Source organism: Thunnus maccoyii, chromosome 24 (genome assembly GCF_910596095.1).
Source record: "Thunnus maccoyii chromosome 24, fThuMac1.1, whole genome shotgun sequence".
NCBI lineage: Eukaryota > Metazoa > Chordata > Actinopteri > Scombriformes > Scombridae > Thunnus > Thunnus maccoyii.
In genome coordinates, this window is record NC_056556.1 from 17410967 (window position 1) to 17427570 (window position 16604).

A 16604-nucleotide genomic window follows, 5' to 3' on the forward strand; every position below is an offset into this window, starting at 1 on the left:
ACCTAACGTGGGTTGTAACAACTCGGAGAAGTCATGAATGGAATAATATCATTTGTTTTGTTGGATAAAAATAGATTTTCTCAATTATAAGCTAAACACCACTGTCAAAAGCAAATCTTTTCTGGGGAATAATCTGAGAAGCTATTTCAATCCAAACTAATGACATTTCCACAGTGTATGTTTACAGACAGATGTAATCACCACACACACACACACACACAGCCGTACAGATATCCTTGAAGCAACATGCAAGAAAAAAAATGCAAATACATTCATAAATACACATCAATACACACAGTCACATGCTTGCACACACAAAAATGGGTTCACTTACAGCACAATCACCCACACACACACACATCCACATGTACAAACATATACAGTAATATACACACAGACACCCATAGAGTCTCATAAGTATACACACATAGCTGCATAGCTTTGTTGAAATGATTAAAATGGAGATCATGGGACAAAAAAAAACAGCAACTGAGTGTGCTAAACGAGTTAGGGGTGTGTACACACTTCCACACACACACTTGCAGATGGTGGCATTATTTATGGAGCTGTTTGTCCTCCTCAGACAAACAATAACACCCTCCGATTTTTCTGTGATGCTGATAAATCAGTATTCCACAGCCAGAACTATGACTCTTTCTCTAGCTTTATCTATCTATATCTCCCTCTCTCTCACACACACACACACACACACACCTAACACACATATCTTCCTTGCCACGCTTGCATAGTCCACACACACACAAATTTCTGTTACTTTGTGTCTGGCTATTTTTCTCTTTATCTTTGTGTTTTTTTTCCTGTCTGTTGTCATCTCTTTCTCTCTGCTGTTCATTAGTCTTACTGTTGTGAGCTGCTATCCATTACACACACACTACACACCACTCTGTTAACATACCCACAAGCATCACTTCATTAGCACTCCATTTCTTTCTGCGTCTGACTTTCTTTCCACCCCTTTTGCTCTCCTTACTCCTCTCCCTCAGCTCGACCCCCCCCCCTTTTTTTTTTTTTTTCCTTTCCTCTTTCTATCTCCGTCTCAGTCTCTCTTGGTGTTCATTTATCTGCGGTGTCTCACCCTCGCTGTCATCTGTCTCTATTACTTTTGCTCTGGGCTGACTGGCTGGGCCACAGGCTGTGGCCAACCTTCCTGAAATCACAGCACTGTTTTATCTTTGTCCACCTTTTAGAAAACTTTGCTCCAGCTTAATTTAGCTGTAAGATTCAGGGCAGACAGAATGACTGACAAACACTGATGCTATGGGAAATAAAAAGCAGCTAAAACACTGGCCTCCAGTTATTCATGAGCACAAAGAAAAATGACTCAAATCTGTTTTTGCAGTTAAAAGACCATCTAGTGCATTACCCTGCAGCCTCTGAGATGTCTTATAAGTGGCCATCACGTTCTGTTACACACACTGATGCACTCGTGCAGTCATTTTTAAGCTCCATCAGATTGGAATAACTATTATTTGTTTTCATTACTACTTGCTTATTTATCTCAGACAATATACTGTCACAAAGACTAGCAGGAATGGACCCAAATGCAGAGACTGTAGGGAAAGCAGGGCTGAAGAGAAACTTCTTTATTCAAGGCTCATGCAGGTAAAATAAAGCTGGTAGGTCAAAAAGCTAAACTGACCGCTGAGCCGAGCAGAACAAAGTGAACAGAGGATCCAACAAAGACTGAACAGAAAAAGCAGGACTTAAAAACTGAACTTATGAGTAGATGAGATGCAGGTGGGGAGATGGGCGGAGAAGCTCAGGAGAGGGGAGCGAGGTGACGAACAGGAGAACAGACAGGGAGCCGATTGTCTGGGGGAAACACAGGGAGCAGGGCAGGGTGACGAGGCTGATAGAGGGCAGGTGTGGGGAAAACACAGAGCAGGGCAGGGCTAACGAGGCTAGATGCAGGACAGGTGTGGAGGGAAAGGCAGGCGAGGGATACAGGGGCAAAACACAGGGAAAACAGAAAACCAAAACCCCAATAAACAATCCCCTTCTCAGTAAATTGACATACACAAAACTGTAGCAGAACACACATGAAACATACACAACACTTCAACCTCCCCCATCTGCAACAAACAAAAACAAAAATCACTAAAAGTCCACAAACACAGATTCCATGACATATACACTATTTCAAAATCTTTTTTTCTCAGTTTTGGCCCTCCATCCACACCAAGCTGGCAGTTAATAATTATTATGATAACCTTTATTTTGCATAAATGCAACACAAAGTGCTTTACATAAAAGTGAATGATTAAAATCTAAAAATTGTGACATTTGCAATAAACTAAGGATAACAGCAGTAAAATAAGATATACTAATAATAAGATGATAATGAAGATATTTGTGTTTGATTCCTTTTGGAAAACAATGAAAGCTTTGCGTCACCACTAACCTCACTTTGATCACTAATTTAAAATGTCAGTATTACTGATTGCATAGCAAAGGTTATTAAGCTGTATTTATTTAAATTTTGTAAGACAACTATAGGACCATAGAAGGCTGAAATGTTCAGTCAGACATTGGGTGAGGACCAAAACAGTAGGAGGGTAAGTGGGACTGTATTCCAAAAACACACACACCTGGCACATAGTTTTGTAAATGATCCAACACCAAGTCCTATGCAGGTTAGCAAAAGATAACTAGCAGCTACGTGATGGTTGAAGAATAAAACACAAAACTCACAGGAAGCAGTGATAAGGATCTTGTGTCACAGATCATCCTCCATACTGTTACATAGAAAAACACTCCTTCCATATGTATTAATCAACAACAGCAGTAACACACTGCTGTATATTTCACATGTGTACCAGTGATGATACAGTATGATATAAATAGACTGTTTTTGAGATACATGCATTATGCGCAGAAGATACACAACTGACCTAATTGCAGTTAATGAGGAGGACAAAATTAATGTCCAGATTTCATATATTACATTCTATCATATTAGATCTTTATATTATATTACTTATTATTACTGTTTGTTCATCTGTATGAAGTAAAGTGATGATGTAGCGCAAGAGTGGACAGAACAGCTGAGACGCAGCAGACTAACCAGACTGTCTGTCACACTCCAGATGTTGGCTGTAATTCACAGTATTGTTTGTCATCTGAGAGAAGAAAAAGAAGAAATGAAAATGTTTCCAATGTTCAGGCCTTTCAGTGTGGATGGGGATCTTTACAAAAACAACTTGAAAAGGCTGTTGTGGAAGCTATTTTTCTTTCATTGATTGTTCAGGTTGTTCATCTCGAGTGGTTTATCTCTTTTGGATTTTGACATTGAGTTATTTCTCTCATTCTCTCTGCTCTTCAGATGTGGCCGTGCCTCACCCCGACAAGAAGAGTGTCATCATGTACATCACGTCACTCTTCCAGGTGCTTCCACAAAGTGTTTCCATGGAGGCCATCCAGGAAGTGGAGATGCTGCCCCGGGCGGCGGCGAGCAGCATCACCCGGGTGACGACTGAGGAGCACTATCAGATCCAGACCCAGCAGCGCTACTCTCAGCAGGTGAGACACACACACACAGAGTGCAAACGCACACGATGCACTGATGTTGTTTCAGTCCTTCGTGCAATCGCTGTCTGTTGACAACAATGTTGTTGTTACTATGGTTGCCACATGACACTGTTATGGCTCATTGTTTTTGGGTTTCACTGAAAAATAACTGCTTTTATCACAAGTCGTAGTTCAATTTGAGCCAATTTTCCTCCAGATTTTTGTCCCATGCATCCAAAATGTGCATTTCCTGATACAAGAGGAAGTTCATTAATGTGGTTTACACTAATTGAGAAGACACAGAAAATATTGTGGTAGTAGAAAGTAAAGGGAAAAAATGTGGAGAAAACAGCTTTCTCACCCAGATTGGTGTATGTAAGTAAAGCTTCTTTCAGACATGTACGTAGTTCACATAACAGTGATGACAGTCTCACTGTACATGTCAGTCTCATCTGAGTAAGCGGCTTTTATGTAAAAGTCATGATGGCAATCTTAAAATATGCACACTGTCTGGATTAAGCCAGATTTGAACCCTGAATTGGTTGCCCTGATTAATTTTAGAATCTGGACAATATTCTGTCAGATCAGTTGTTGTTTGACGTGTAACTTGAAGGCACGATGCCCAGTTAATTGCTTGAATGCTTGTCAGACAATCAGTTGGATTTCTGACAGGTCAGAAATTTTGGTCGGCTGTCTGATGTTCCACAATTTCCCACATGGCTGTATTCAAAAGATGCAAAGATTGCACAAAGTAATACTGCTTTTCTCTCTTTTTGCCAACATTGTAGAGGATGTGGTTATCTAGGAATTATCTTGGAATTGTCACTGGACATAACCGACCAGGAATTCTGTGCTTACCTTCAGTTGATCCATACAGTGTGAGCATAAAAGTCACAGGTCATGCAGAAAGGAAGATTAAAACATGTAGTGTGGGTTAACACAACGCCCAGCTTTTTGGACCTAGTAACAACACTTCCAACAAGAAAACAAGTCTGAATTGAATGCCGTCAGATTAACACAAAGGCTGCAGCAGCACAAGGTTAAACACAGTGAGAGAGAGAAACTTAACAATAAATCCTCTGTTTTGAGTTAGTAAATTATATATACAGTCACTTTATTGCATCAATCGATCCTGGTCCTTGTCTATAGTGCAGCCCATGTTTTGTGCCTTTTCAAGAGAAAATCCAGCATCTCTGTCCTCCAGACAACCCCAAAATCTGATCCAAAGAATTTCAAGGCGTCACACGCCTGAGAAAACCTGAGAAAATGTATTTTAGAGGATTAACTTTGAGAGGAGGCGGTAAGCATCCCTGGCGCTCACGTTGGTCATTAATTAAGACTTCAACAACAACATTTTAAAATCCATCACTGATGAATTCTTCTTGATACTGTAACTTCCCAGCTGTTCTCAGCTGTGACACCTCTTCCTCTTGTGTACCAGGTAGCAGGTATTGTAAGATTGAATGTGGCTCTTTCCATACATGTCCTTTCATGTCTGAATGAAGCCATAAGGAACATTTACAAACACTGTTACTTCAATGGAAACGATTGAAGTGGAGTACTTAAGTAGCATTTCTAAAATGTAATAAGAAAAAAAAATCCCCCCAAATTTTTGGGAGAAAACCAGAAATAATGAGCCTTAGACATTGTCATAGAAGCATTGCATCATGTTACCATAGTAACATGCCATTGCTGTCACTGCAGCGATTCTTGTCATTGTGTCTGTGCCTTTTGGTATAATTATGACAGTTTAGGCTGCATTCAGGCCAACAATGCAATGGGTTGCGTTGTTGGGGGCATGTATACGATCCAGGAGGTCCAGTTGGAGCTACAGATTAAACATTTAAAGGCTTATGGGACACCACAACTCTGCACTGGCTCCATTCAAATGAATGAGAGGGCTGGGCTTTCTCACACAGAAGTAATGTCGGTCTGAAAGCTGCTTTGGTGCCGTGATGATGATAAGATGCAATGATTTTTTTTCCCCATGAGCCTCTGCTCTGCATGCGTTGTCTGTGCTCAGCTAAGTGTTATGTACACTCACTGGGTCATTAGAGCTACTTTTTCACCTCAATTTGTCATTGCTTTGTTGTTGAAGCAGCGCCCACACTAAATACTAATATTCAAGTAGGCTTTATAGTATTGCATATTATACAACCAAATGACTGCGTTTGTTTGTACACTGCATATTATCAGCTCCAGAACGGGATTACAACCCAGCTGCAAAATGAGTTTCCTCTCCTTCTAAGCATCAACACTCGCATCCCGCTATCCTGCCAACCTGCCACTTTATCAGGATTACCAAGTGGGCTTCAGAAATTCCCAGCAGGACACACTCTCTGTTGTAGTATTTCAGTGAGACTGAAGAAGGATGAAAGATTTTGGAATAAATTTGATAATGAAGGGTTGAGTAATAGCATTACTATGGAGATGCTTCATTTTTACATCTCTACAAACAGTGAAAAAGCATTAAGGGAAGATCTGAAAGTCCCTCTTTCCCCATAGTTCTGCAAAATAAAATTAAGGTGCTAACCAGCTGTCACACAGGCTCACAAGCATGGTTAAAGGGATTAAGAGAAATGCTTCTGTTTTAATGACAAATTGGATAATGAACAGTTTGATAGTGTATTTATTTCACAGTGGTACAGGTTTCTTGGAGAAACCGGCAGTAAGTAGATTATCACAACCACTATAATCACAAGGCGTGATTAAGAAAGAAACTGCAGCAAATATCATGATTATATCAGCAGACATCCTGGCACACAGACCTAAAAGACAATACCCCTTCAGCTTTACTGCTCCTGAAATTGTTTTAGACAGAAAAAGACCATTTCTGGTCAATCTTTGTTGTGGAACATTTTGGTGTGTAGGCGTACTTTGAAAAATAAGCAATTTTATCTTTGCCTTGGGCCACTGGACCAGTATGTAGGATTTAGTGGCATCTAGTGGTGAGGTTGCAGATTGCCACCAACTGAACCCCCCCCCACCCCCAAGCATGTAGGAGAACCTATGGTGGCCACAAAACTCGAAACAAAACACAAAAGGCCCTCTCTAGAGCCAGTTTTAGGTTTGTCCATTCTGGGCTCCTTTAGAAACATGGCGGTGCAACATGGCAGCCTTCTTTGAAGAGGACCCGCTCTCTATGTTGATAATAAAGGCTCATTCTAAGGTAACGAAAACACAACAATTCTCATTTTCAGGTGGCTATACACTAGTTACAACATACTTATGAATATTGTATTCCATTTCTGCAAAGTCCACTCCGCTAGATGCCACTAAATTCTACACATTGCACCTTTAAAAAGACAAAATGTAGCAGAACTATAAAATCTATGAAGAAGCTGTGTCAAAAACATACAGTATACCTCTTAAGAGTTAATTCATTCCATATACAGTATTGAACCTTAGAAATATTATTTTTAAAGTGAAAGTATGTGAAAAAGGGGGAATATTTGCAGAGGGTTACATAACTCCACTTAATTCCAGTGAAAATCAGCATATTTATTTCAATATGTTAAAGCATTTATACTGAAGTAATACATCTGCCTTCCTGCAAAATACTGACACTGTCTAGAAAAGTCCTATAACAAGTGAAACCTTGGAGGGAAATGTTGAATTATTCTGCTTCATTGACAAAATAGTTCATATATTTCAGAAAAAATACAATTTTGAGAAGAGAATTAGACCAACTCAGCCCTACAAAGGCAAAGTGCTTTAAGTGTTAAACTGGTGAGCTGAACTGTGTAATAAAAAAAATTACACCTTTTTAGGCTGAGTATTTTACTTTGAACTAATGAAGTCTCATCATGTGAATTCCACTAGAGTAAGTTACATCTGCTCTGCTAATCTTGGCTTCTTTAATTCAGCTGCTATTGCTTTTTCCCCATCATGTTTGGATTTAGACATTTTTATTTATGTGGGATAACAAACTGAATTACTAAAATGCTGAATCATCAAAACTGATTCTTCATTTACGGCAAACAGGTAGGAAAGAGTTGGTCACTTAAGCTTTAACCAAAGCTAGCTGTGGCTATCTAACTAGCTAGCTTTAACTGTATAGCTTTACAGCTGTCTTGCTTTAGCTGCCTGGTTCTGAAGTCCAAGCTAGAGTTCAGGTAAGCCCACTTTTACATGCTCTACATGCTGTTTTCTTGGAAATTATACGTTTGTATGGCATAATGACTTAAAGCAGAACTATTCACCATGATACCAAGCATGAATTATGGGCATGACTTCCGGTTATTCCTTTCGCTGAACCTCTGTCTGCAAGAGTTAACATACAGTAGCATATCTAGCTACTCGATTGATTCCATTGTGACAAATGGCAATGAACAATCTGAAAAGCTTATCAGTGCTTCCATAGTAATAAAGATGGTCATGTTTTGTTTAAGGAGGCTGAACAGAACCTTGTCTATCTCAAAGCAGACACAGACCCAAGTTAGAGCATCACATCAAGATTGACACCAGTCTCATGTCTGTGTGGTAAATATGAAGCCACTGCTATCTCAGATACAATCCACCTACCAGCATATCTAAAACTTTATATCTTGTTTATTTAAAATCGGTTTCTCAAAAATCTCTAAGAAAAGGGAAGACACCTGCAGCACACCCCTAACTCTTGCAAACGCTGGTTCAGTGAAGAGAATAACTGAAAGTTGCACCCAAAATTGCAAGGTATCATGAGGATAAGAATAAGGTGGATAGCGAACTGACTCATGTCAGTGACACAACAGCATCTATTTAAAAATAGCTATCATTTGCCACCATGTGCCACTGGTCATATCAGACAAAGCAAGGCTGAGTGTATCGAATTCAGCAAGGGTGCATATGAATTCAACTTTTCATTTGTAACAAGAAGAGTGTGTTGTTTCTTCTTTTAACAGTTAGTCTCATTTTATGGTGAACTATACTGTATTTTGTAGCTTTTCATTTTTTTTAAAGGGTGCATATTCCTGTACTAGCAAACCCAAGATTGGCAAGCAGACAATGCTTTTTCTGGCATGAAAAGTAAAAGTCCCTCAGTAATAAAACTGAAGTAATTGACCATCTTTACACTTATGGACACAGAGCAGTAACAGCATGTGTTCTAAAACAGCATCCATCTGCCATTTCATCCACTGAGCCATCCTTTTGTCACATATTCCAAGTCTCAGAGGCATCAAGGCAAGTAGATGTTCTTGTCCTTCTACTTGTTTATGAGGGATCTCCAAGCCCTGTCAGGCATGCTGGGAAGACATGGTCACTTGGCTACCTCCAGTAAGGACTAATGGCAGTCAGATCTTGTTATCCCATCCTTTCAGTCACCACCTGAAATATGTGAGTGTCGGAATGAAAATTGACCGCTAAATTGAGACAGAACCCCTGAATAAAAGTGCTGTAAAAATAGACCAAATCTCAAGTCACAAATTAGATCTACCAGCACTGACCTTTAGAGCTGAGTTAAGCTGAGGTCAGTGTCATGCTATCGCGCTGAATCGAAGCAGGATGGAGTGAGCTTCCTGGAGTAATGGCTGGTAATATTATTATCTCACTCAGTTTAATGGCCGCATCAACCCCCCCATCAGCTCTCTGTCTACGTCTGAGAGAGGAGAGAAAGTGCAGGCCTTCTCCTTCTGGGAATCAGATTGACGGAAAGAGTGGAAGGATAGAAGAAAAGATGAGAGGGAAGAAATAGGAAGTGGGGAGGTGTACAGATATATAAAGATGTACAGAAAGATGAAGAGGTGGAGAAGGCAGAAATGAAGAGTGAGATGGAGCAGACAAATAGGGAGTGCGAGGAACAAGTCAGACGGCAATAAAACGAGAGGCAGAGAGGGAAGACGAGGGGAGGGAAAAAAAAAACGAGAGTTACTGACAGCGGCTATTATCTGCCTCCTCCCTCATCTGTCATCATCAAAGCAGTGCTGTCACCACCTCCTTAGATCAACATCATGCTACCACCACCTGGGACCCCGGGAAGAAAAGAGACTAGCTTTTCATGAAACATCTCCAAGAAAAAAAAATAGGAAAAAATTTCTAAATCCAAAGTTTGAGACAAGTGTGTAAAAGTAGGACAAAGTCAGCATTTCTGTGACATTATCAGAGTTGTCCTGATGCACTTAACCTCACCTGTCTGATGCTCTGAGCGGGTAGAAACAAACGCTAAAAGTTATTTGCTAGCAACCGTTTGATCGGGAACTCGGTCACCTCTGGCTGTCTGATCTATACAGCAGGAAAAACAGCTAATCCACCTTGAAAGAGAGAAAGGGGAAAGCAGTGAGGGGTAAAACAGGAATGGAAGACAGACAGAGAAACGACTGGTTAAGAAAAGAAGAGAGAGAAGAGAAGAGACGAGGGGTGGAGGTGAAAGGGGAGATTGATAGCTGGGGAGAGGGAATCGAGACAGGGAGACATTAAACTTTTATGAAGTCTGTGGTGTAAAGGTTGACTTGGTTTTAGCGATGCAGCAGCTCACCCAGCTGTCATAGACGACGCAGCATGGAAATGTCAAACAAGCGGGGGAATCAGTCATCAGTTAAAAGTTATTTGTTCATCCAAAATATGATCCTCCCCTGGAGTTAAAATGTCATCAACTCAACCAAACACTTTACTCACATGTATGTATTAAATAATATATATATTTTTTATTATATGGCCATGTCTTAACTTTGATCTGGAGCTGTTTAAGCATAAAAAACAAAGTAAATTTACATTAAGCACATTTTTATTTTTGTTCACAAATACATAAAAACAGAAGAAAAATGTGATAAATATCAAAATCACCTTATTGGAAATAATATGTAGTTATATATAGCTAAGAATGGTGAAATGATAGTTCACACTTTCCACTTGTCATAAAAACACATAGTGACCCTTTAAAATGAATATTTGACTATCTTTAGAGGCCTGAACAGATAAGATTGTTCAGTAACTCTCAAGAGAAAAAGCAAATAGTCTGAAAAAATGAATGTAATGTTGTGTAGCAGAAAATTAATTATCTCACAACAATATTTATCTTGTGAACTATTAGTCAGGGTCCTGATCACCAGGTCAGGTCTCCAGAACTGTACTATAACTGTATTATTAACATATATGTGAGTCTCCTGTAGTCAAGGTCAATGTCACTTTTATTATGTCCCTCAGAAGAAATTTGTCTCTGTTGCGGCAACATCACAATTTAAAAAAAATAATCAAGAAATAACCATCAAATTAGTAGAAAAAATATTTATTAAAAAACTACAGTTGTAAGGCAAAACCATCTCAAGCATACACACCTGAAATAAATTACAAACAGACACATCTTACTTAACCTGCTTACAAACCAGCACAAAACCAGTGGAGAGCAGCAGTTATCTGAGTGCCTGTTACCTTTCTCCACAAGTTGTCCGTTATTAATAGTAAAAGGGGTGTGCCATGGAAAACAAATCTATATAAAGTAGTTTAACAAAGTTTTAGATGAAAGTGTATTTCTAGCAGTGTGGGAAGTTTGGGTTGGCCCTTTCCTGTTTCACCACGCCTCAGACTAAGCCAGATCCATAAAGCCTGCACAGAGCCGCGACCTCAACACCTTTGGGATGAACTGGAACTCTGAGTGTGAGCCAGGCCTTATCACCCAACATCAGTGTTGGACCTCATTAAAGCTCTTGTGGCTGAACAGGAGCAAATCCCTGCAGTCAGGTTTCTACCATCTGGAGGAAAGCCTGAAACCAGAGGAGTGGTGGCTGTTATAGCAGCAGATGAATTCCCACACTGACCATATATTTGTAATATATCATAAAGATGAATGTTTTGCTCTGAGTTGCAGTTTAGATTCTGTATTTCAGTTGTTGGCGAGTCATGAGCTAACTAATGAAGTATTCATATAATTGCCTCTGTCTCTGCTTGAGTAGGAACATGTTATGTGTTAATGCACATGAAGAGGCAGGACTGAAAGGCATTAACACACCAGAGAGAAAAAACACACTCATCCCCCACTTTTAGATTCCATCCAAACTATCTACAACAGCTGTATGACTTCATTTAAAAAAGTGTGTGTTTGCTGCACACTTAATGTATAACATAGCAGTGTAGAGTGATTTAGTGTGCAGTACACTCACACTTCTGGTGAACATTGTGTTCCTTTACTTTCCTGCCGCTGCAAAAAACAGCAGCTCTGCACAGGGTAGTACACTCCCAACAGACCCCAGTGCAAACGTCATCAGAGGTCTACTTTTACTCACTACTAATGCACTGATACATACATTATTTAATGATTAAATATTGATTAATTTAATAAAAAACAATAGTAATTGTATGTTCTAATTTAATTATAAATCAGAAGAATTAATAAAGTAATGAGCCACTACATACAGTATATTTCTTTCAGTGTTCTCATAGTAAACACTAATGAAACTAAAGATCAGTTATTTGTTTGTTAGCCATGAAGAGAAGATGATGAATTGCTGAGGATGTTGTGTTGCTAGTTTGGGATAAATGTGCCTGAGTGAGTGTGAAGCAGGATGTCAACGCCATCAAGCCTGATGATCTTTTCACCCGCAGAGAAAACAAAGTGTTAAACTGGTGACTTTGAAGCACCAGCAGGCAGAAGGAGAGTGTGTCGGGGAAGCTGCTGGATGGGTGTGGTGGGTCTGTAGGAGCTGGACAGAGTATGCTCCAGACAGCATCATCAGCTTTGAACCTGTGCTTCTATATGTTGTTCATTCTGTCCACATCCTCTGCATAACACACCTGTCCTCTCTCCGTCTATGTCTGTCACTGTCTGTCTCTCTTATGTCTGCATTATCTATAGTTTCCATCCAAGGATCTTTTTTTTTGTGTCTTTGAATTCTGAAGCATCAAAGTACCAGTCAAATGTCTTCACATTTACAGACAGATTCACAGTGATGGAAAGTAAGAAAGTACATTTACTCAAGTACTTAAGTACAATTTTAGGTATTTTTAATTCTATTTTATTCTATTTTATTTTTTTTATTCTACTGCATTACATTTCAGAGGCAAATATTATACTTTTTACACCACTGCATTTATCTGACAGTTACAAGTTTCTTTTCATGATAAACATACAGTGTTACCAGTTTCTAAAATATACAGTAATACATAATGTGAAAAACTTTTCCTATTCTTTCTTGTATCAAGATACAGACACTTATTTCTGTAACATTTTTAAACAAGGACTCATTGTTTTAAGACTGGGGGTTTTTCCCAACAGTATATATAGTAATTAAAACTAACTTCACCTTGACCAGCTATAACTGTAGTGCAACTTACACATTAATATATCAGTAACTCAATAATATATGTAACACAATGAAAGGGGCATTCTGCATAATGAATACTTTTACTTTTGATGCCTTAAAGTGAAACTATGTAACTTGTGCTGAACAGCAGCCACTGCGGCCACAAGTGGCTGTTGCAAGGTGGTAAATCAAGTAGAGAAGAGTCAAAGTCAGCAAACTGACTCAATAATGTCTATTATACAGTCATTTTCTACCTCTAGCTAACTAACATTAATCACTGCTACTGGTCACACCAGAACAACTAAGGCTGTAGCAGCAAAACCCCTGAGTGTACTCAATTGAACAGCAGTATACTTTCTTGCTTACATATTCAACTTCTCATTTGTAATAGATTGTGTTACTTCTTATTTCATAGTCGTTACATAGTTACATAGTCGCATTTTAACTACATTTTCCTGATAATACTTTACCTTTACTTTTAATTAGATAAAGGAATCTTAACTGCATATTAACACTCACATGATAAACAAATAAATAGTACTTTAAATAATTATCTGTGTAAGGTGCCTAGTATATTTTCATTTATTGCAGTATTTTCTCTGTTTTCATCTTCAGCAAGCATGAAATATGGCAACATGTACTACATGTGCTGAAATGAAAGTAAATAACTACTTTCCCAATATTAATTTTTCAGACTTTCCATTTCTCTCATAAATGTGTTTTTTGACACTCTGGTGATGGAAACACACCTAATCTGTATTTCTTCTTTTTTTTTCTATGCAGTTTCAAAAGTTCACCTAAAATTAGCTTGACATTTGGATGGAAACAGAGCTTATGTGTGATTATTCATGTTTCTTTTTTTCTCCTCTTTTCTGCTTCTCTTTCTTGCCTCTCTTCATCATCACTTGCTCCTTGTACACTGCATTTCCTCCACTCTACCCCTTCATTTTCTGCTCCTTCCTCTTCTGTATATATATATTTTTTTTTTTTGCTTTTGGATCTTTCGCTCTCTATGTTTTGCATTCTCTCGCCTCTCTGTCTCTTTATCTTCCTCTCTTTGCTGTCCTCTCATACCTATCTGCCAACTCTTCCTCCTCCTCTCTCTGTCCACCTCTGTCTCTCTCTCTCTCTCAGATCACAGTGAGTGTGGCTCAAGGGCGAGTGCAGAGTCCCTCCCCTCAGCCTCGCTATAAAAGCTATGCCTACACCCAGGCTGCATATGTCAAGTCGCCTGAGCAAAAGAGGAGGCGTTTTACTGATCAGGTCCGTGTCTCGCAACGCTAACACTCCACGCCAAATGTCCATCTGTCTGTGCATTTGTTTGTCTGCTCACCTGTATCTGCCCCACTGACAAAAAACGTCCATCTTACCAAGTCTATGTTTGTGTCTTCACTTACAAATGAAAATATTCCATCAGGATGGGTAAATTACATTCACTTCCCTTACAAAGTTGGTTGTTTCATATGCTAACGTGGTGGTTTGATTTATTCTGACTTGTTGACTATGACTATGTTGACTTGTTGAGGTGGACATTTTTTGCAGTGTGTGTGTGTTTAATTCATTAATTCATCAAAATGTATTGTCTTTTTATGTTTATTGGATATGGTTGTTTTAACAATAGGCCTTTTTAATGGACATGTAGACATATGACAGTTGGAAAAGCACAGGTGTGAATAACAATATTAACAATGGCTGAATTCCATTTAGCTGCTTCAGTTTCAAGGTCCTACTGTTGTGCATGCTTGCTCACTGTCACACTGTCATGGCTTATTGGGACACTTGAATAGTACAGAGCCATTGTTAATGTGCTTTTCTGACTAAGTCAAAATGTCTGCTGGGAAAAAGACCTATTGATGAGACTGAATGCCAGCTATGCTTATGGGGGTCGTCTTTTCTTATCCGTCTTTGTACAGACAGCTCTCTTATCAGTAAACAGTTGGATAACTTGCTATCTATTCAGATGTGTCCTTGTAAATATTCCTTTGTGTTTGGGAAATATACTATTTGCTTTTTTCTGAGAGTAACAGTAGATGACGAGTTCAATACCACTCTCATGTCTGTGCATTAACTATGGAGCTAGAGCCAGGAGCGGGTTAGTTTAGCTCAGCACAAAGACTAGAAGCAGCATGACTCAATCCAAAGTTCAAACATACCAGCACCTTCACGAATAAGAGGTGTTGTATCTTATTGTTTAATTCGTACAGAAACTAGCAAACTGCCAGCTGACTGTTGTTGGCTATGTTACAATGTTATCTTTTAGACCACACTGGCTGTGGGTTTGATGTTGTTGTTTGATGGGTTTTTTAATTTTTTTTACAATGGATACATTTCTGTAGTAAATGATTATTGAAAAATTACGTTTACGTCTTTTTTTACAACAAAAGCACTGATCTGCGCCCTCTTTATTATCTGATTTCTCCATTTTCACCACTAGTCACCAAGAAATAGTTACAGCACGCAGCTGCTCACTAAAGCACAACTTGTTTTGAACAGAATGTTTGAACAGAGCCAGGCTGCTGTCAGTCTTTATGCTAAGCTAGGCTTATCGACTCCTGGCTCTAGCTTAATAGTTAATACACAGACATGAGAATGGTATCCTCTTATGTAACTCTCAGGAGGAAAGAGCGTTTCCTAAAATGTTAAAGTAGTCCTTACTGCATTGTTGCTAATCCAAACTAAAAAGTTGTTCTGTAAATCACTGCCTACAAAAAAACACAAACCAACTTAACAAGTTTTTTTTCCCTATCTGTCATCACTACAATAGCACCCGGAAACACAAAAGCAAAGTTACTGTGCATCCCCCCCACGTTGAATTTTTTCTCTCCTCTATCCCAAAACATGGCATTTCAAAATGCTTAGATGTATTTTCAAAGCCGTCACCCTGTGCTGCGTAGCTAAATGTGGCCCATAATTTGCTCTGACTCGAATGCAGTGTATTCAGAGACTGTGTCAAATATTTAATGTACCAGCAGGGTGCTCGACTTAACTTGGCAGGCACCTAAAAAGCATCACAAGAAGAAAAGATAATTTGTCAGATAAGCTTTATTCAAGCACTCCCACTGTTCTTTGAAATGCGGGGCGTAAAGCAGAACATAACATAGATACCCCTGGTTTATAAGTTTTCTTTTCAAGAATATGAGGAACAGGGTTGACATTTTACGATGCGTTGGCCACAGTTTTCCTCAGTCAGACATGTTTTATATGGACAACATGGTGCAGAAAGGTAAAATCTGATCATAGATATAGATTTAAAGGTAACAAGCATTTGTTCTATATTTGATTGTGTTACAAGTTGTAAACTCTGACACATTTCTAAATCTCTACCATCTGACAAAACCGAACACATTGGTAATACAAAACAGGTATAAAGAGAAAATGGTGCTTACTGAAGCTGGACACTTATCTGCACCGTGGATGGGCCCTGTGTATCTTTTCAGGACCTTATTATCAGAGAGAAGAATAGAGTGAGAGGAGGGACGCCAAGCTGAGATAAAAAAGAGAGAAGTTGTTAGTTTCCAGATCAGTAGTGGGCTCACAAGAGAGATATGGGGAGAGAGGGGAAGAGAGAGAGAGACCCAGAGAGAAAAAGGACAAGTTGTTAAGGTTGGACAAAGGCCAGAACTGCTTGTCGGCACCGGTAATGGCTAACACTAACAGGCCTCTCCTCATCTCTCTCTATCTTCTCTGTCTCCTGCCTTTCTTTCATGCTGCCTGTTTTTTTTTCTCTCTCATCTCTCTGCTGCCCTGCCCCCTTTTTCTCTCCCTTTTAACATACTGTCTCTTTCCTTGTCCCGTCACCTTCTTTCCTTCCTTCATTTCCCTCTACTACTCAACCCCCTCTATCCTAACCCTCTATACCTG

At 39.2% G+C, this 16604-nt stretch overlaps 1 protein-coding gene across 8 annotated transcripts in view; it reads left to right on the forward strand.

The window, feature by feature from the left end:
• The window catches only part of dmd (dystrophin), a 320772-nt gene that overhangs the window by 128176 nt on the left and 175992 nt on the right, over positions 1-16604 (forward strand). For 7 of the 8 annotated variants that reach the window (XM_042405326.1, XM_042405321.1, XM_042405323.1 and 4 more), the window contains 2 exons: positions 3344-3540; positions 13878-14006. In XM_042405326.1, coding sequence (XP_042261260.1) covers positions 3344-3540; positions 13878-14006 — 326 coding nt within the window. The remainder of the gene's footprint in view (positions 1-3343; positions 3541-13877; positions 14007-16604) is intronic. The other variant, XM_042405324.1, reaches the window with a different exon arrangement.